Raw genomic sequence first — 21,378 nt, 5'->3', positions numbered from 1 at the left:
GGGATCGAACCTGCAGCCGAGGTACGTGCCTTTGACTGGAATTGAAAGCGGGAGCTCTCAGTCCTCAGGCCGATGCTCTATCCACTGAGCCAAACCGGCCAGGGCTACAACTAAGTTCTTAACAACTGCAGAGTCTCTCAGTCCCACAGCTGAGACCGTGGAGTCTCCGTGTTATCACAGTGAGGCATCACGGAGCCAGAGAACACAAAAGACAGAACGACAAAATAACCTAGAGGTCATTCTACAGGGACAGGAGCCTGCTGGGGCCTCATCTCTGGCTCCTGGGGGACGCTGGTGGCTCTCCTGCCCACCGTTCTTTGAAGGGGCCCCACTTAAGCGACACTACCTTTAGGAAATAACGTACCATTCCAACTCGCATGTTTGAAGTACCAGTATTTTCCTCCTCCGTAATTAACGAAGACCATGAGGATGAGTGCCAGCCTGTGAAGCAAGAAGGAGCACACAGTTAGGGCCAGCACATGTGACAAGGAACGGCCGATGGCCAGAGACACACTTACAAACACAGGCGCAGTCATGACACCAGAGGGCGCATAGCAAGAGAGGAATGAATGCTTCTAACCACCACAGTCAGGACCCTCCACCAAGGTCCCTCTGTTGCCAACATTTCTAACAAGATGAAGCCTTAAGAAAAATTCAGATTGACAGTCAACTGTGTAACCTGAAAGCAAAGCCAAACATTCCCAATCTCTCGATGCTGTGCCACTCATTCAGGCGTCTCAGGTTCACAGTCACTATTGCCAGACCTGAAGGTTCAAATCTTAGGTGCTTCTCTCTTCTGGGTCAAAAGACCTTGGGCAAGACTCTCACAGGCACCTCCATGTGCTTCTCTGTAAGAGGGAACCTACCCCACATAGGAAACGCTGGGACTCTTTAAGAAGAATGTTCCTGATAGCACCTAACCAGTGCTGGGCAATTTTAGGCCCTTAGTAAATGTTAGTTCCTGTCTACCCGTGAACGCTTCATCTCCAAAAGTGGCGATGAGAATCAAAAAGAAAAATTAATACAATAACGTTGATTCTGATTATGCTATTGTTTGATGCGAATTCTGTAGAATGCAGGCAACAAAGACTTTCGTATGTCAATGTGATCATTTATGGGGACCCTGGAGCTCAACTGCTAAGGATCAAATCCTGGCTGTCTCAGTCCTTCTGAGTGACCTTGGGCAAGTTACTTAACCCTGTGGCTCAACTTCTTCATCTGTGAAACAGGCATATTAAACATGTATGCCTCATCAGGTTGTAAAGGGAATAAATTAAGACATGTTAGAACAGTCTCAGCACTTGGTAAGAACGCAAAACTGTTAGCAATTGTTACTATTATCATCATTTTTGTTATTATTCCTGGCTTCACATATACACACCAGGAGCACTCAGAGCTCTGGTGACGCTGGGACAGGATTCTAAGGTTATCACTGGAGAGTGAGAGACCTTGGTGAGTAGAAATGGAAGACCTGATACCTAGATATTTGTTTTCAGGTCTACAATTTTATACTTTATTTTCAGAGTTTGGTCCTGGCGTTTTCTTCTACCAGAACTATAAAACAACTAGAGGCCCGATGCATGAAATTCATGCCAGAGTAGGACGGCGCAGCCGCGGTGGCTGCCTGGATCCCTCCCTCGCAGTCGCGGCAGCTTCCTCCATCCCATGGTTGCAGCCCCAGCTTTGGCTTCATCCGGAAGGTTGTCCAGAAGGACACTCGGTATAATTAGCATATTACACTTTTATTATTATAGGTAACAATTTACCATATGATGCTGTGGGTTTGTTATAAAAAAGTCCTGATATTCTAGCTGTTTTGCTAGTGGTGGTGAAGGACAGCAGTGAAGGTGGCTAGAGGACAACTCCTTGGGGTGCTGGTGTTTCGTTTCTAAACTACCGTGTCTTCTCATCTGTCAAGTGACTGACTGGGCATGGGGGTGCATGTGGATGTGGGGGTCCCACGTACAGCTACTTGCCCAAATGCAAATGACCTTAACTCAGCAGAATCTACACACCAGTGGCAACTGGCTCTGGTCCTGCCCCACTACTCCTTGCCAGCTCACAGACACTGACGACCAAAGCTTCCCAGTAAGGAGAGGCTGCTGCTTTTCTAGCTTTTTTTTTTTTTTTTTGGTTAATCTTCACCTGAGGACATTTTTCCATTGACTTTTGGAGAGAGTGGAAGAGAGAGGGAGAGACAGAGAAACATCGATGTGAGAGAGACACATCAACTAGTTGCCTCCTGCACACACCCCGACCAGGGCCAGGGAATCTGCAACTAAGGTATGTGCCCTTGCTTGGAATTGAACCCGGGACCCTTCAGTCCGCAGGTTGACACTCTATCCACTGAGCCAAACCAGCTATGGCTGCTGCTTTTCTTTTATAGCAAGAAATCCTTTCTAGCCTAGAAAGTAAAAGAAATATGAAATTATGCTAAGTGAAATAAGCCAGTCAATGAAAGAAAAATACCACATGATCTCACTCATTTATGGATAATAAAGACCATTATAAACTGATGAACAAAAGTAGATACAGAGGCAGAGCAGCCTCAAACAGACTATCAAACTATAGCAGGAAGGCCGGGGAGGGTTGGGGGGCGGGAGAGGGGGTAAGAGATCAACCGAAGGACTTGTATGCATGCATATAAGCATAACCAATGGACACAAAACACTGGGGGGTAGGGAAGGCTGGGGGAATGTCAAGGAGGGGGAAAAAAGGAAACATATGTAATACCCTTTGTAATACTTTAAGCAATTAAAAAAAGAAAAAAAAACTAGAAAACAAAAAGAAATATGAAATACTTTTAACATAAAAGTGTGTTTATGTGTAAACATGTAACCTGAGACTACCTGTGCCCACAGTGTTACAAGGGAGCCACGTACCCCCGGAACGTGTCCACGCAGCGGAGGCGCGGAGGCACCGCAGACAGACGCCATACTTCCGGTTGGGCATCGTCACCGAACAGGCCTGCCCTGCTTGGAGAGCCCAGCTCCTTCAGAAAAAAGGGGAGACGGACAAGTGATTCATAATGCTAGGGAGTAAATTTCATTTTCCCATTGTTTAGGGAGAAGTGAACCACGTGGACAGATAAAGATCGTTGTTCTGAACAGTACTTCAATTTGCTTTTGTAAGGATCCCATCTGGAGGTTTAGTTTTTCCTTTATTTGGTTTTGTGCCTTTTGCTGAGCTTGCACTGCCCATGCTGATACACGACCATGAAGAACTGGTCCATAAGTGCATCTGTGCAAACATACAAGCAAGAATGTCCGCAAGGGGGCATCCATATGTCCATAATGAATTTATCAGCACAGCAATATGCTTGCTCATCTCAGGAGGCCTTGGCATTTACAGAGTCAACACTGGTGTCTCTGGTGTTCAGTGACTCTCTACGTAACTGGACTGATTCAACAGCACGGCCTGCAGAGCGAAACATCGCGAGGCAGCCCAGAGCCCAACCTCAGGGAAGAAGCAGAGGGGACAGTGCCCTTCACAGAGCTGAGAGAAGCTGCTCTTTATTAAGAATACAGGACACATGACCTGGCCTTCCACAACGTAAATAAGATGAACTAAACCAGATACTACAGATGATTAAAGAGGAAACTGTAAATTCCAAACGTACAAAACCACTCACACCACACATGATGCATTCTAATAACTCACGGAGTTGATGAGACGATCAGTTTCCCGGGAATTTATTGCTTTAGAAATCCAGTTATTAAAGTCATCCAAACTGTAAACAAATAGAAGGCACAGTTCTTTTGTGTTCTTTGGCAGAATTTCAAAATGACTGGATAGCATATTAATTGATTAAAATGAAAATTACTTTAAGTTCAAATTCCATACAAGTCAAAGAATTACACATTTAAAATTTTTAAAGAAACAAAAGTGCAAATCAAAATTTATAGCAACTGTATTTTAAATGCTTGACTCTTATAGCATAATTTTCTCATCAACAGAAATAGGAATAGAGTTGTTGTGAAGGTTTATTGAGGTTATTATTCTCTGTGGCTAGAATTCTTATTAATAATACATATCATTAAAATAAGAATAGCAAAAAATTTCAAACAAGCACACTCAATAGAGAAATGACCCTGTTACACAGTATATGACGGCTGTGTAACAGGGTGAGATACAACTATTAAAAATAACAAGAATGTGGCCTCTGTCTATTCAAAGAAATACAAATCTAAACTGTTAAAAACAAAAAGCAAAAACCCATTACACAGACTCAGCTACAACTGAACTAAAATACATATTTGCACACTGAGAAAGCTTGAAAGTAACTTTGGAGTAATTCAAATAGTTAGTATATTGGGTTCTTATTTTCTAGAAGAGTACTTTTGTTCAAAAAGACATCCAGATATATTAAACTGATTTACATGATTAACAAAAGATAAATATATTAACTGGCTTTTCTTTAAAATGAGAAAAACTCATTTTACATAAACTTTGTACAGTTGAATTGTCCAATACATAGGATTTTTTCCTTTTTCTTTCTTTCTCTCTCTCTCTTTTTTTTTTATTGTGGAAAGTTTCAGGCATATGCAGAAGTAGAGGAACTAGTATAATAAGTCTCATAGACCAACCTCCTAGCTGCAACGACACATGTCGGTCTTACTTCCTCCACACTTCCACACAATACCCCTTTCATTTTAAAAGAATCCCAAACATCATATCATTTCATCCATAAACACTTCAGTATATATCTCCAAACAATAAAAACTTTTCAATTTTTAAATATAACTGTAGTACCTTTATTGCATTTTAAAATATTATCAATAATTCCTTAATATTATCAAATGGCCAGTTCAATTTCTCAATCTCATAAGTTTTTCCTTACAGTATAATTGTTTAAATTAGTATCAAGCATGATCTATAGAGTCAGTGAATCTATTTATGTTGTTGTTGTTAATCCTCATCATATTTTTCCATTGATTTTTAGGGAGAGTGGAAGAGAGAGGGAAAGACAGAGAGAAACGTTGATGTGAGAGAAACGCATCAATTGGTTGCCTCCTGCATGAGCCCTGACCAGGGCCCAGGCCTGGGAGGAGCCTGCAACCAAGGTATGTGCCCTTGACTGGAATCGAACCCGGAACCTTTGGTCTGCAGGCCGGTGCTCTATCCCCTGAGCACACTGGCTAGGGCTGAATATATTTTTAATCTCTTCTCTTGTTTTCTCCACAACTCAACTCCTATTTCTAGTTTACTCAGAACTGGTAACATCACTGTTACATGAACAATATTAAAATAGAGGCATCTAAGGAAGGGTGAAAAGGAGAAGTTAAAATATTTTAAAATTGAACTTTTAAAAATTGTTGTACATGCGTGTTCTCCAAGTGAAAAGAGAGAAGCTGTATTCTTACTACTTTTTCTGGTTCAGACGAACCTGAACTTCCCCAGACTTCCATGGGCATGCGGGGGAGTAACGGGGCAAAGACAGGGATCTTGCTTTGCCAATCACTGCATTCTGCCTGCAGGCTGCAAAGGCAGACTCTCACGCAAAGCAGTTTCAATTCCCAGTGGAGTGAGGTGGTACCTCCTCCCTCTGCCAGAGCTTGGTATCAGCTACCAATTACTTTAGAAAGTGATGCAATAGATACATTCACATGAAAAGCTCCACATGAAGAAAATCCTAACAAACTGGAACAGTATTTGCATCATATCCAAAGATTGACAAGATGATACCTTAATTCAAAGAAATGAAACGCCTCTGCTAGGATCATACTCTGTCCCTAAAAAGCAGGTAGATTCCACACTTGCTTCTGAGCAGCAAGTCATCCTGTTACCCCTACATACAGTCAGGTTTCCCCTACAGGAGTTATTTCTGGGATGCATAAAGGCAGTGGGTCAAAGTGCATAAAAGCCCTAAAGTTGCAGGGCTCCCAGAGTGAGCAACCTTAAAGGCCAGGTTCTCTTCCTTCCAATTTGCATACAGCTCACCAATAAAACCCTGTGGTCCTTCCTGAGACCCTAACAGGCTGAGTGCATGAAAAATCTATCTTATTCCTTTTAAAACATACAGGAACTGCCGGGAGCTGGTCCATCCTTGCTGTTTCAAGGGACCTGGCATATATGGCATACTGTTCTTAATATGTTTGCTCACCTTCTTGGCACTATGTGTTTTAACCAAGGTCACCTCTCTGAGAAAGGTTGTTTCCCCAGGTAGGGATTTCCCCCTGAAGTTAGGGAGGGAATAAAACCCCTTAACTAAGTGCCAGGCGGGTAATTAATCACTTTAACTACGAACAATCATGCTTAAGCTACATAATCTTTACTCCCTGGAATGGAGATAAGAAACGCCCTAACCTTTGGAATAGAGATTGATAGGATTGGAATCAACTGGTATAAATACAGATGTAACAAGACAACAGGAGAGAGAACCTACACAGAACCTAGACACAGAACCTAGACACAGAACCTACACAGAACCTGGACACAGAACCTACACACAGAACCCAGACACAGAACCTAGACACAGAACTTAGAACACAGAACCTAGACACAGAACCTACACAGAACCTACACAGAACCTAGAGACAGAAGAACTTCACTGGAGAGAACATGGCAAAAGATCCTGGACAGAAACTGGCCACAGAACCTAGAGACAGAACCTAGCGAGAGAACCTGGCTGAAGAACCTAGAGACAGAACCTGGATAGAACATGGCAAGAGAACCTGACTAGAACCTGGTGACTGAACCTGGCTGGAGAACCTGGACAGAACCTGGCTGGAGAACTTAGCGAGGGAACATGGCTACAGAACCTGGCTGGAGAACCTAGCAAGAGAACATGGACACAGAACCTGGCTAGAGATCCTAACCAGAACTTCGCTGGAGATCCTGAACAGAACTTGGCTGGAGATCCAGACCAGAACTTGGCTGGAGATCCTGGCTAGAGATCTTGGCTAGGCTGCTGATCAACTGAACGCTGTCTCCGTGTCATTCCTTCTTCGCCGACTCTGTCCACACGTTTGGGGACCCCTGGACCTGCTGGGGTAGGACCCCAGCAAGGAACTTTCCTTTGAAAGATGATTTGCCAGGCCTGGATCTACTTTACTTTCTTTTTCTTTTCCAGTCTATTAATTCACTCTCACCAGAATCGCTGTTACTCGACGAAGAATTTCCTCTCAAACTGCTAACCCAACAAAGGGAAGGAGTCCCTGCTGGGGTCCGGAGGTACCACACCTCATCCTCCATCTCTGCTGCCAGATGCCCAGGCTGGCGGGAGTTGGGAAACTGGATTAGAGGGGTGGCCCCAGGGCTCAGAGCCAGAGGGAAGGAAGAAAAGTCCACTGTAGAAACCACCTCCTACACTCATCACCACCTCTACTCATCATAAAGCAGGATGTGAGACTCAGGAAATTATTTCTCAAGCATTTGCTTCTACTTTTTCAGCCATTTGGGAGGACTGAAGGCCGAGACCCAATAGAACTAGGCTATCATTTCATTGAAGTCAGGGATCATCTCTTATGCTACACTGAATCCCTAGTCCGAGGGCTGGAAGGGGCATGGTGGACACAGTAAGCATTCCTTTCATCAAAGAATACTACTGCTTTCCCCAGTGGTGCTTACCTCAACAAGAACCTTAGAAAGCACACAGCAATGATGACCGCCAGACCAACAAGGAAGGCAATACACACAGCTATAAGAATAACAGAAAGCATGTTATCACCAAAAGTGTCATCAGAAGAATCAAAGTGGTCATGTTATTACATTTAATCTGTAAATGAAAAAATGCAAAAAAATAAAAATCACAACAAATGAAAGAAAAGCCGATATTGTTATGCTAGATTTCCTATAAACAACTGAGAACACTTCATAAGGGGAGTGCTAATATTCATTATGAAAAATACCAAACTACACAAAAATACGGAGAATTGTACAATAAACCCACACACACCCATCACCTAAATTCTAGAATTGTCAAAATACTGTCACTCTTGCTTTATCTATTACCACTCTCCCCTCTCTCTTTTTGGCCTGAAGTGTTTTAAAGCAAATCCCAGACACCCACCACGCCCCTCCATCGCAGTTCTATCTCTAAAGCTACGGTCTCGTAAAAGATGCATCAGCATCATGCAGCTTCTGACACGATCCACTGAGAAGGGCACATCACTTCCACAATAATCTACTGAAAATGCACAACCTCATCCTGAGAGAACAGCAAATAAACCAATTAACAAACTGGCCAGTCCGCTTCAAAAGTGTCAAGGTCATGAAAGACAAAGAACTGTCCTAGATTACAGGAGGAGCCTCACATTCAAATGCACTGTGGGATCCTGGATTGGATCCTGGACCAGAAAAAAAAAAAAAAAAATTAGAAGGAACAACAGGAGAAAAAGGAAAAGTATGTGATGAGAAGGCAGCACTGTACCAATGTTAAGTTCCTGGTTTCAATAATCGTACATGGGATCTTTGTACTATGATGATATACTTTAGGGCAGTGGTTCTCAACCTGTGGGTCGCGACCCCTTTGGCGGTCGAACGACCCTTTCACAGGGGTCGCCTAAGACCATCATGCATATCAAATATTTACATTACGATTCATAACAGTAGCAACATTACAGTTATGAAGTAGCAACGAAAATAATTTTATGGTTGGGTCACAACATGAGGAACTATATTTAAAGGGCCAGAAGGTTGAGAACCACTGCTTTAGGGGTTTAGGAAAAACTGGGTACAAGGTATATGGGAACTCTTTTTTGCACTGTTTCTAGAAGTCTAAAACTATTTCAGAATTAAAAGTTGCTTAAAAATGGACCTTTTGTGATATAACCACAGTGTCATGCAAAATTAGCAATAATTCCCGTTTTTTGTAGCTAGTGGGTTCAAATCTGGATTCAAACAAGGTTCACATCTTGCATTGGCTTGTGTTGTCTCTTAAGTCTCATTTCATCATAAGCAGCCATTGACTTGGTTCAAACACCAGGTCAGCTGTCATCTGTGAGTATGTCTCATGTCCCAGGTCAGTCAGTACACTTCCTCATGGTGCCACCGAACGTGTGCTTCGACCCTCCAAATGTTCTGTACGTAGGAAAGCAGCTGTAAAGGCTTGACTAAAAAGGTCACCGTCTTGGGGAAGAATGCTTCACAGGTGGTATTTTTCCCACTGTACTCTGAACACCTGAGACTGACCCTGTGCCGATGCTGTGTTCAGCCTGTGGAAGCCTGACCCCTCCCTGGTTAAGTTCCCGTTTCATTGGATGGTATCACCCACTCATGATTTTTCGCCTAAAGCAATTATTTCATTAGGGATTACGAAATATTCTGCTATCCTGCCCTATAGTAACTGGAACTCTTCTCTAAAGAATTTACCCTCATGATCTAGGACTATGTAATTATCCTAAAATATAGCTGAAACAGGAAAAACAGGATACAGGCTTCAAGCCTTCCTTTCAACTGACAATTTTAAGTCACATTAGTTACCTTCAGGTGCCCTGTAACCTGGTTTTGTTTTAGTTTGGGGAGAGGGGCCTTGCTCTTTTGAGTTTCACAGTGAACTCATTGGGTTTTGTATAATCAATGTGTTTCCATTGATTACATTCATTATTCTTTTTAGTACTTAAATTGTCCCACATTGGCCCTTTCTTTTTTTTAAAAAATATATTTTATTGATTTTTTTACAGAGAGGAAGGGAGAGGGATAGAGAGTTAGAAACATCGATCAGCTGCCTCCTGCACACTGCCCACCGGGGATGTGCCCGCAACCAAGGTACATGCTCTTGACCGGAATCGAACCTGGGACCCTTGAGTCTGCAGGCCGACGCTCTATCCACCCTGCCAAACCGATCAGGGCAAACTTTTTTGTCTTATTTATGCTTCATAATTAAACTATGAGACTATGGTGATATACCATATAATTTTTTTATATGTCACATAATCTTCTTGGTACTTTAAATACCAATGACACAATAAGTACATTTTATTTATTTTTATTTTTTTTTTTTATATACTTTATTGAGTTTTTACAGAGAGGAAAGGAGAGAGATAGAGAGTTAGAAACATCGATGAGAGAGAAACATCGACCAGCTGCCTCCTGCACACTTCCCACTGGGGATGTGCCCACAACCCAGGTACATACCCTTGACCGGAATCGAACCTGGGACCTTTCAGTCCGCAGGCCAACGCTCTATCCACTGAGCCAAACCGGTTTCGGAACAATAAGTACATTTTAAATATACCATAACTATGAGACAGATAACCTATAATCCAGGTTTTAAATTGCAAAGTATTGCAAACAGTACTCAAACTAAAACGCTTGAAAATGCAAAGTTTAAAAAGTCAACAAAGAGTGTATACATACGAAGGTTACTGTCGACTGGATTCTTATTAACGACTAGGTCACAAGCAGTTTCGTTGACTCCATTATGGATATGCTTGACCAAGAGAGAATAGTTTCCAAATTCACCAAATTTGTACTTCAGCCTATAAAGATTAGGTAAAATTAAGAAAAATGGTTAGATCAGGGGAAAAAGAGCTGGATTTTGGTGAAGTAATGAAAGCAGAGTGACAAGCATCCCTGGGTGCAGACCAAGAAAGATAAAGGAAAATATTTTGAAGGGAGAAAAAGCTAAAAACCAAATAAGAAGAAAAGCAGGGAGAAAACAGACTGCGGTAGGTCACAGCAAAGCAGGTACAAACCTACAGACTTCCTTCTCTTCCAGTGTGTCGTTGAGTTGCAGGATGGATGTGTGCTGGGTGCTCACAGCCACAGGTGCCATGCTGGGCTTCCCAGGTTCTCCACTCCCAGAAACATTCCCCAGAAGCTGGGGCAAGCACTACAAAATAAAAGCATGAGCACACGTCGGAGGTGCTGGGAAGTCTGCTGGTTTGGAGGACATGAACATCCAACTGAAGATCCTGAGATGACTTCCTTTCATACTTACGAAAATTTTTTTTAAATTTCAATAATTTAGATAAAATTTGCCTATGTAAGTATGTATTGTTATGGAATTATACAACCTTTATTCACAGGTAGATTTTTCACATAATTAACAAATACAAAGCATATATTACATCTTGCATTCTACTGTTTTGATTATTATTTAACAAATAAATTTCCATGATTCTACACAATTTGCATATGTATAACTTTTAATGATTGTATTATATGTCATCAAACATTACAATTTTGTGTTTTTAGGCTGCTTTCAAAGCTTGTTTTATCTTTTTATATGTAATTTATATGAATTATATTGTTGTAAAAATAAATATATAATGTAAGTATATTATATATATTTATAATTTATATAAGTTATTCTGTTTTAAAAGATCTATACATGGTGCTCTTATTCATTTAAATTCTTTCCCTAAAATAAACCTCAAAAAATAAAATTACTGGATAAAAAATAATCATGTTAATGGTTTTTGTTATATGTGCCAAATAGCACTCAAGAAAAATTACAATATATTTATTTCTCACTAGCCTTCCCAGGATTTAAAAATCATTCTTCTTTTTGTTCATGTACTAGGTATTTATGATATCACATTAAGATTGCATTTTTAAATCATCAGATTAAATAATTCAATATTCTTTTGCAATTTTGTTTCCTATGGTGTAAGCTATCTTTTAAACACCAAATTCCCTTGAACATAATAGTAGAAATGTCATCCTCATATACTATAATATTAAACTTTTAACTATCAACTATTTCCCCACTCTAAGGCTTTCCTTTTCATCGTGTTATATCCTCGTTTTTAATTACAAATGTTTAAAGTTTATTCAGTCGTGTTAATTTGTCTTGTCATTTCTTCTATTGCGTCATTAGTTTAAAAATGTACTCTGCCCTTTTTAGTATTTTTTAAGTTGTGGAGGTTTTATAAAACTTGAACCCACTTGGGACATTTGATAGATAGTATACAATAATTCTAAATGCCTTTCCCCAGGGTTTTAGTTGTAATATGTTAAATTAGCTTTTGCTTCTTACATTTACTTTGCTCCTGGTCTTGACTTCTGAGATATATATATTGTTTTTATTGATTTCAGAGAGGAAGGGAGAGAGATAGAGACATCAATGATGAGAGAATTATTGATCAGCTGCCTTCTGCATGTCCCCCACTGGGGACTGAACCCACAATTTGGGCATGTGCCCTGACTGGGAATCGAACTGTGGCCTCCTGGTTCATAGGTCAATGCCCAACCACTGAGCAACACCACCTGGGCTTCCCTTCTTTTTTGGCTACCTAGCCAGTGTAGGTCACAATAGATTTGACCTGGTCTTCATGGTGCCCATTCTCCTTTTGGGCTGTCCTTTGATTCTCTTGCTCACTCTTTCATATAAATTTTGGAATTATTTATGCAGATTCTCTAAAGTATCCATTTATATATTAATAACAATTGTGTTAAATGTATGAATTTGGAAAGTGCTGCCACTTTCCCTATGTTTAGTCTTCATATCAGAGTGCATTGGCTGTTGTTCCATTTAACCTCTATTTTCTTCCATTAAAATCTCACCATGTTCTTTTCATATGAGCTCTAAAGATTCCTCAAGGATACAAATGTCAACATAAACAAACCTTTAAATATGCTAACTTATGCCCTAACTGGGTTAGCTCAGCAGATAGAGAGTCGGCCTGTGGACTGAAGGGTCCCAGGTTCGATTCCAGCCAAAGTCACATGCCCAGGTTGTGGGCTCGGTCCCCAGTAGGAGGTGCACAGGAGGCAGCCAATCAATGATTCTCTCTCATCACTGATGTTTCTATCTCTCTCTCCCTATGCTAACTTATTCTGCATGATAGAATTTCATTTAAGACTTTTAAACCCGTATTATTTTAAAAGTTTGGCCTGCATTTCTTGTCATCTCTTTGCCGAGTTTTAAGATGAACATCGTAACTATACAGCAGAATAAATCAGATACCAAGCCATCATTTTTTGGGGGGTGGTATATGTAGGTTAATTTATATAGATTGAGAATTACTTATTATTTGAAAATGTAGAAAATGTTACCTATTTTTAGGTAGAGAAATTTGTTATAATTTTCCAGATTTCTTAATCAGCTGCTGATCTATTAATTTTTTCAATTTCTTGAATTAATCTTGATATTATTTTTTTGAAGGAAATCAAGTTTTGAATTTCAAATTTATCAGCCTGTAATGCTTCACTGGACCACAATTATTTTAATTACAGTGGTTATATATACCCAGCTAAAATAAATTCTTTATCATCATGAGCCTCTCCACTGTCCTCACCACCCTGTCCCTGGAAGAATACCCAGGTGCCTCACTTCCTTCTCTGGTTATGCATTAGGCAAAGGACTAAAATAAAACATGCTCCAGCAATTCTGCTCATCACTGAGAAATGGGTTTTTTAAAAATATAGGCAGTGGCTCTAACCGGTTTGGCTCAGTGGATAGAGCGTCGGCCTGCAGACTGAAGGGTCCCAGGTTCGATTCCGGTCAAAAGCATGTACCTTGGTTGTGGGCATATCTCCAGTAGGGGGTGTGCAGGAGGCAGCTGATTGATGTTTCTCATCAATGTTTCTAACACTCTATCCCTCTCCCTTCCTCTCTGTAAAAAATCAATAAAATATATTTTAAAAATATATATATAGGTAGTGGAAAAGATAAACAAATGTTGCTCATTGCTAGGCATTCTCCCTGATTATATTTCCTCTGATTATATAGACTGTTTGTTTCTTTACCTGTAAAACTGAAGTTAACATGTGAAGGGCTACAGGTATGAGCATCAAGGATATATCAAATTATCCCCAAAATAAACAACATTGTGAGCATGAACACTCTACCTACATGATAACAGCGTTCAGAATTCCAGTAGACAGTCAAGTTTGTCCCAAGTAGTTCATTATGGATGAGCAGCAAAGCCTGGTCCATCTTCAGCTCTACATGCCTTTTTTTGTCTAAGCCTGGTAAGAATTAGAAAAAAAATTTTTTTTAAATCAAAGAAAAACAAAGCACCTGAAAATGTGTTTGACACAAAGTACACCTGTGTGAACGGTGGCTTCACAGGAGTGCTGCTCAAATGCCTGCATTCTAGGGTCTCTGATCCCTTACTCTGTGTATACACAGACATGCATGCGTGTACACACCCCCACAGAGCCCCTTTGCACAAGTGCCTCCACTACACAGGAGGCCTCAGTCAACACCATTCACACCCAGTGTGTAAAAGGACTGTGTAAGGACCTCACATTCATCAAGTGCTAAGATGTGACAGGCACCGAATTTAGAAGTTTCCACTTATCTTCTATTTTTATAAGACAATCTCATGAGCTAGGTATTTTCTCCATTTTACAGGTGAAGAAATTATGGCTCATAAGGATTATATAACTGCCCACGGGCAGAGTTCTTCTGTGAAATGTTTTGAACTGCCCAATTTGTGTGATTCCAAAGTCCAAGCTTTCCTGGCCACACTAATCAGCTCTGAGTGCAGTATGGGCAGCATGAGACCTGCAGAATCCCAGACCTACAGTCAGGATGAGCAGGTCAGCAGGGTTCGTGCGGGTTTTGCACACCCTTTAATTGAAGTCTGAGGAACCCTGCTTTATATCACTTTGGTTTGGAATTCTGAATCTCCTTCTAGCTTCCACAGCAGATTTGGGGCGGGTAAGGAGAGAGGATAAGTCTCAGTCTGAAAGGCAGAAAGACCCAACTGCTCAGTGTTCCCTGGGCTTAACACTCCCCACTTTCTTTTCTTTTTTTTAAATATATTTTATTGATTTTTATTACAGAGAGGAAGGGAGAGGGATAGAGAGTTAGAAACATCGATGAGAGAGAAACATCGATCAGCTGCCTCCTGCACACCCTCTACTGGGGATGTGCCCGCAACCAAGGTACATGCCCTTGACCGGAATCGAACCTGGGACTCTTCAGTCCGCAGGCCGATGCTCTATCCACTGAGCCAAACCGGTTAGGGCAACACTCCCCACTTTCTTAGCTGCTCTTAGGAGTCCACCAAGACATGCACAATCTGGATTTAAGTTTGCCAAATTTGGGGAAAAACGAAGTGAACTAATACTAGCTAAAGCTAAAGCAAACATTTCACTGAGACCAACTGGGCCATTTATATCTATTACTAGAGGCCGGGTACATGAAATCGTGCACCAGTGGGGTCTGGCCGGCCCCATGGGGCCTGATCAGGGCAGGTAGGGGGGGTGTGGGAGGTTGGGGGTACCGATTGGGGTCCTAATTGGGCTGGTTGGCTGCTGCACTGCACATCATAGCGATGGGTCATTCCAGTTGTTCTGTGGTTCCGGTAGCTTGGCTTTTATATATATAGATATTACATAAAGAAGAAATGAACTGACCCTCTAGCTTTTATGCAGAGGGAAAACACAGGAAACTATTTAGTAACACAACTAGAAAGGTAATAACCTAGCCTCTTCATTTAGTAATATGAACGCTTCCGTCAAGGCTTAAAAAATAACAGTAAGTACAAAAGCCCTGGCCCCAAGTAATTCTAATATGCAGCCAAGGTGGAAAACAATAATCAGAGAGACTATGAGTGCAAAGCCAGGGGATTTTGATATCTTTGTACTTTTTGAATCATTTGAAAGTATTTTTTTAAAATCAATGAGTCTGTGTGGGAAACTGTTTATTGCCTTCACTATCTGATAAGCACAGACAGAGAACTCCCGGAAACCCCCCCTACCCCCCCCAAGGCTGGGTGCCTTTGAAGCCCTAGCAAAGCTCCGAGCTAGGCGCCACCTCTGTTTGTCCAGACAGTGGTAGCTGAAACTACTCCCCCATTTATTATTATGTAAATCCTTCCTGATGGGCTAGTCTGCTTGTTACTAGGGGGTCACCTGCCTAAGGGCTATGCTATGGGTGCATCCCAGATCAATAAAAGCTTGGTGAGGCCTGAGCATGGAGGAAGTCCTTCGGGACTTACCGCCTGGTCCCCCAATATTGCAAAATTATCTCGTGTCTTTTTCTCTCATTTGTTGTGCGGCTCCTCTTTCAGATACCGAACCCTACTCCACACAGAACGTGAAGGGAGTCTTACTCGACAAGTCTGTATCACTCAAACACACGAAGCGTGCAATTCCTAAGCTATCCAATGACACTGAAATTGAACCTGACGCTCAGTTTAAAGAAAAGCTGCCAACTCCTGACACAGCTGGCTTTAGAAATATCAGGGTAACACTCAAGAAGCATTATCTGCAAAAGAGTAACTCCAGCTGGCTGGTGTGGCCCAGTGGTTTGAGTGTTGTCCCATGCATCAAAAAGTCACCGGTTTGATTCCCTGTAGGGCATATACCCAGGGTGCGGACTCAATCCCCAATAGGGGTTGTGCAGGAGGCAGCTGATAGATGTTTCTCTTCCTCTCCCTTCCTTTCTAAAAACAATAAAAACATATTTTTAAAAATAGAGCAACTCCCTCCTCTTCTTCCTGTCTACAATGTGTAGGTGAGGAAATAAACCAAATAAAGTCACCATTCAGTAGCCCTAAGGTAATGGTAATTTGTGTATCTGACTTTTTAAAAATATATTTTATTGATTTTTTACAGAGAGGAAGGGAGAGGGATAGAGTTAGAAACATCGATAAGAGAGAAACATCAATCAGCTGCCTCCCGTACACCCCCTACTGGGGATGTGCCCACAACCAAGGTACATGCCCTTGACCAAAATCGAACCTGGGACCCTTCAGTCCACAGGCCGACGCTCTATCCACTGAGCCAAACCAGTCAGGGCTGTATCTGACTTTTATTCCACTTCCAAATATTTAACTTCTGGTTCTATCTCTCTGCTCAGGAGTATCTTTGGTGGGCATATTTTAAAGGACATATCCTACTTATTTTTTTTTCCTTTTTTCTATTTTGAAGTTAACTTGAATCCTCAAATCATATGAAGATAGAGTTTTTAGTAGGAAGTTGTCCAGCCCAAACCTGGGCTCCAGGTGGCACGGAAGTTCTGGCTGTCCTCTCAACACAGCTTGGTGAAGGTTCTGGGGTGGATCGCTTAAGAATACTATGTTCTTACCCCAGCCAGTTTGCACAATGGTTAGAGCATCAGCCCAGGGACTAAAGGGTCACAAGCTCGATTCTGGCCAAGGGCATGTACCTCAGGCTGATTGATCCCTAGCCTCTTTCTGGGCACTTGCGGGAAGCAACCAATCCATGTGTCTCTCACATCAATGTTTCTCTCTCGCTGCATCTCTCCCCCTCCTTTCCACTCTCACAATCAATGGAAGAAGACCCTCTGGTGAGGATTAACAACAACAACAAAAAGAATACTACTGTTCTCCTTCACTATATACAATTACTATTGGCAAGCTACCTTTCCCCCAAAAAATAATTATTATGAATTGCTGCTAAAATACAAAGCAAGAGCATTGCTGGGCTCAGTCCCTGGCAAACTGGGACTGGGCAGATTATGCAACCTCTTGGTCTGTTTCCTCAATTATAAAAGAAGGGGGAGAGGACCCGATTGAGTCCAGGGGTGGGCGAGGCAGCATACAAAACACAACCAGCTAAAATGCTTCCTCAAAATGTATTCTGTCGTCGCCCTACAAGATTTTGACTGGGGAGGAGAGGCAGTCTGAACTTCACCCTGACACCCCAACCCCCGTGTTCTGATTCAGAAACCGATGGAGAGGGATGGCTGTACTTGGCTGATCCCGCAATCCCCGACCAAAGCACCATCTGGAGAGGGTCTTGGGGACTCGTTCCCCGGGGCTGGAGAAAGGCCCTGGGATTTGTATTTTCATCATTTGCCGGAGCGAGCCCAGGATTTGGGGAAACAATAGATAAGCTGAGGGCCTCTCCTCCCGGCCGCACATTAGAACCACCTCACTTCCCTGGCAAAAAGCAAAAATAAAAAAAAAACATCAGACCCCTCCAGGCTGCACACCTCGCTCTGAGACACCCCACAGACCACAGGGTGCGATAAACCACAGCCGCGACTCTGCCTCCGTCACCTCCCAAGTAAACGTCTCCGGAGGGAGGCTGGGGGGAGTTTGCTTGGGACCGGACTTGGAGTTTTAATCAACTTCTGCGATCACCACCCTCCCCACGTTGCCTCCTGCTGAGCGTCACTGCACGCTCGCCGGCCGCTGGCCGCTCGCTCCCGAGTGTCATCCCAGCGCCGGGCCGGGCCGGGCCCTTCGGGGTGCAGCTCGGGACCGGGGCTGACCGGCTGGCGCGGGCGTCCCGCCACTCCGGCCGCGGGGCAGGCGTGGCCCCGGCTCCCGCTCCCCGCCCCGCCGCGGGGCACCCGCCAGGTCCTGTCCTCTGGGAAGGGACTTCCCTTCAGCGGAAGGGCCGCCGCACACTGGCCCGGCAGAGCGATGCGCACCGGGTGCACGGCTCTCGGCCTGCCGCCTCTCCTCCATCTCTGCACCGGGAGGACCCAAGGCGCGCACACAAGTCGCCTGGAGACGCTGGGGGCCCGCAGCCCCGGGCGGGCGGACGGGCGCGGTTCCCGGCGAGGTGGCACCCCGCTCCCGACCGGCTCTTCCCGACTCTTGCCCGGGGTGGGTGCCGTTGGGATGTCCCCCCACCCCACTGCACGATGCTGACCCGGGGGGTGCCCGCGACAGCCGCCAGCGTGCTACCGCCAGCCTCCCGGTGCTGGCACGTTCACCCCGCGTCGTAGAAACAAACATTCTAGTGCCGGAGGCTCGCTCTTCTGAGCGCTCGCGCGCCCGAGCCGAGAGGGGGCGTCGCGTCGCGCAAACGGAGGGGGCAATCGCGCGCCCCGCGGTCCCGGCGGCGGGAGGGGCGCGGGGGCCGCCGAGCCGCGCGGGCCGGACGGCCTCCACGCACTCACCTCGCGTGCCGCGCTCCAGGGCGTCGCCGGAGGCCAGCAGCGCGGCGCTCAGCGCGGACGCGGCCAGCAGCAGCGCGGCCAGCACCCGGCCCGCGGCCCGCGCCCAGCTCATGCCGCCCGCCGCCGCCGCTGGCCGCCGCTCCCGCACGGGCGCCGCCTCGGCCGCCGCCCCGCCGTCGCCGCAGCGCTCCCGAGCTCTGCGCTTCTTGGGGGCGCGCGGCCGCGCGCTCGTCATCGCCTCCCTCCCGAACGCCGTCAACGCCGGCCGAGTCACCCGCGGGGGCGGGGCGTTCAGGGCGGGGGGCGGGGCGTGCGGGAGCCGGGGGCGGGGCGTGCGGGGCGGGGCGGGGCCGGCCGGTGTGGGAAGGTCCGAGGGGCCGGGCCACGCTGGGCCCGCGCTCTGGGAAGCTTACTCTGTAAAGGACCTCAGCAAAGGACCAGGATTGTCTCCAGGTTGCGCACTGCTTTTTAAAAAAATATATTTTATTGATTTTTTACAGAGAGGAAGGGAGAGGGATAGAGAGTTAGCAACATCGATGAGAGAGAAACATCGATCAGCTGCCTCCTGCACACCTCCTACTGGGGACGTGCCCACATCCAAGGTACATGCCCTTGACCGGAATCAAACCTGGCACCCTTCAGTCCGCAGGCCGTCGCTCTATCCACTGAGCCAAACCGGTTAGGGCTGCGCACTGCTTTTTGTTCCGGAGAAACATCCAGAAGAGAGGCCTCCCGCAGGCCACAAGCCACTACGCCCTTCTCGGATCACCCTCCTGAGAGACATTCTGTTAAATTCCTGCGTCTGGTTCTTCAATACACAAATGGGTGTTGGTGTCTTCTGGCCACTGTTCTGGAAATGGCATGGTAAGTCAGACCGGCGGAGCCCCAGGCCCCAGGCATTCACTATCCAGAGAGAGATGAGACTTAAAAGGCCATCTTGTACCACCCCTTTGAAGAGCTCTTTGGCAATCTCTGATAAAGTTCAAGGCGAGCAGACACGAGGACCCCGCAGCTGCACTCGCAGCCATACGACTGGAGAAACTACCATACCTATAAAGGGACATGTACGATAACACTTGTAGCAGAATGCGTTATGTTAACGTAAAAAAACCTCTGAAACCTGTAAAGAATTTTTGTGAGTTTATTTGAGCCAAACTGTCGACATATGCCGGGAAGCAGAACCTCAACGAATTGAGATAGTGCTCCGGAGAATGGCAGGGTTACATCCGTATTTATACATGAAATTCATTGGTGACACATTTAAGGAGGTGGGATTAAGCGAAGTGGGGGAAACCTCTGTGATAGGATAAAAAGTAAAATGATGGACACATACTTAGGTGGGTGCAGGAACAATTAACATGATAAATGAAAGAATCTGCTGCATCTGTCCTGGGCTTAGCACACCTGGTTGTGCCCCAGGGGCTCCAGATACAGGGAAATCACAAGTTACCCAGACATTTCAAGGGTATGTTATCATAGATGCAAAAACACAGATAGGCTCAGTTACAGTAAAGGTTGACCTTATCAGTGAAGATATTGGCTTAGGACGTAACTGCCCACCATAACTGCTTTTAGTTAAGGTTTAATTTCAGACCATCCTTTGTGGTTACTTTAGGTCTCCGAGTCTGCAAAACTGCCATGCAGGCCTCTCCTGAGCTTGTCAGGTCAGCGTGTGGCCCCTTTCGTCCACAGTTATAATCGCAAAAACCTGTAGATAATCTAAATATTCATCAGTAGAGGAAATGGATAAGTTGTGGTATATATACAGCAGTATTAATGACCTAGAGTTACATGTATTGAAATGGATGAATCTCAAAATAAGGCAGAGGGAGAAATGCAAGTTGCAGAAATGCCTTTGTAGTAACTTATATGGAAAGTGTAAAGCCAAGAACAACACTATATGTTGATTAGGGATAAATGCACATGTAATAAAAGTGTAATGACACATAATGGAAAGATAAACGCTAAACTTACAGCTAACATGACACTTAAAAAACTAAATGTTTCCCCCTTCCATCAGGAACAAGGCAAGGATAATCGCACACATCATTTCTACTCAGCATTGCCCTGGGGTCCTGGTCAGTGCAAGAAGGCAAGGAGAAGAAAGGAAAAAAGCATACAAATTGGCTTTATTCAAATATGGTATGAATAAATGTATGTGTGGAAACTCTTAAGGAATCTTCCACACACACACACCGAAATTACCAGAATTTGTAAGTGAATTTAACAAGGTCACAGAATTCAAAGTCAATATACAAAAATCAATTGTATTTTCATATCAAGATGTAAACAAAATTGGAACTTGACTTTTTAAAAATAGCATTTACAATAGAATTTTTAAAAATTAATACTTAAATAACTTTAACAAAACAGGTATAAGACCTGAACACTAAAAACTACAAAACATGACTGAGAGAAATTAAAGAAGACCTAAATAGTTGGAGAGATATACCATGTTCATAGAAGAACCATTACTGTTAAAATGCCAGTTTTCCCCAAACTGATCTATATAGAGTGCAATCAAAAAAAAAAAAAAATCCCAGTAGGTTACTTCTTGTGTGTGTATATGTGTTTGTGTGTGTGTGTGTGTGTGTGTGTGTGTAGAAATTGACAACTGATTCTAAAATTTATATGGAAATGTAAAATGATTTTGAAAAAGA

The 21,378-nt window shown here is 43.8% G+C and overlaps 1 protein-coding gene across 2 annotated transcripts in view; it reads right to left on the bottom strand.

Annotated features, from left to right (window-relative positions):
- Positions 1-18,989, bottom strand: part of HGSNAT (heparan-alpha-glucosaminide N-acetyltransferase) — a 34,429-nt gene extending 15,440 nt beyond the window's left edge. For both annotated transcript variants that reach the window (XM_036300032.1, XM_036300033.1), the window contains exons 1-8: positions 18,719-18,989; positions 13,742-13,857; positions 10,638-10,774; positions 10,300-10,421; positions 7,570-7,639; positions 3,661-3,730; positions 2,883-2,992; positions 365-441 (exon numbers count right to left, since the gene is read on the bottom strand). In XM_036300032.1, the coding sequence (XP_036155925.1) occupies positions 365-441; positions 2,883-2,992; positions 3,661-3,730; positions 7,570-7,639; positions 10,300-10,421; positions 10,638-10,774; positions 13,742-13,857; positions 18,719-18,953 (937 nt within the window). In that variant the 5' untranslated portion in view covers positions 18,954-18,989. The remainder of the gene's footprint in view (positions 1-364; positions 442-2,882; positions 2,993-3,660; positions 3,731-7,569; positions 7,640-10,299; positions 10,422-10,637; positions 10,775-13,741; positions 13,858-18,718) is intronic.
- Between the last annotated feature and the right edge of the window lie 2,389 nt (positions 18,990-21,378).

This window comes from Myotis myotis, unplaced genomic scaffold (genome assembly GCF_014108235.1).
Source record: "Myotis myotis isolate mMyoMyo1 unplaced genomic scaffold, mMyoMyo1.p scaffold_m19_p_3, whole genome shotgun sequence".
NCBI lineage: Eukaryota > Metazoa > Chordata > Mammalia > Chiroptera > Vespertilionidae > Myotis > Myotis myotis.
This window is presented reverse-complemented; position numbering and strand designations above follow the sequence as displayed.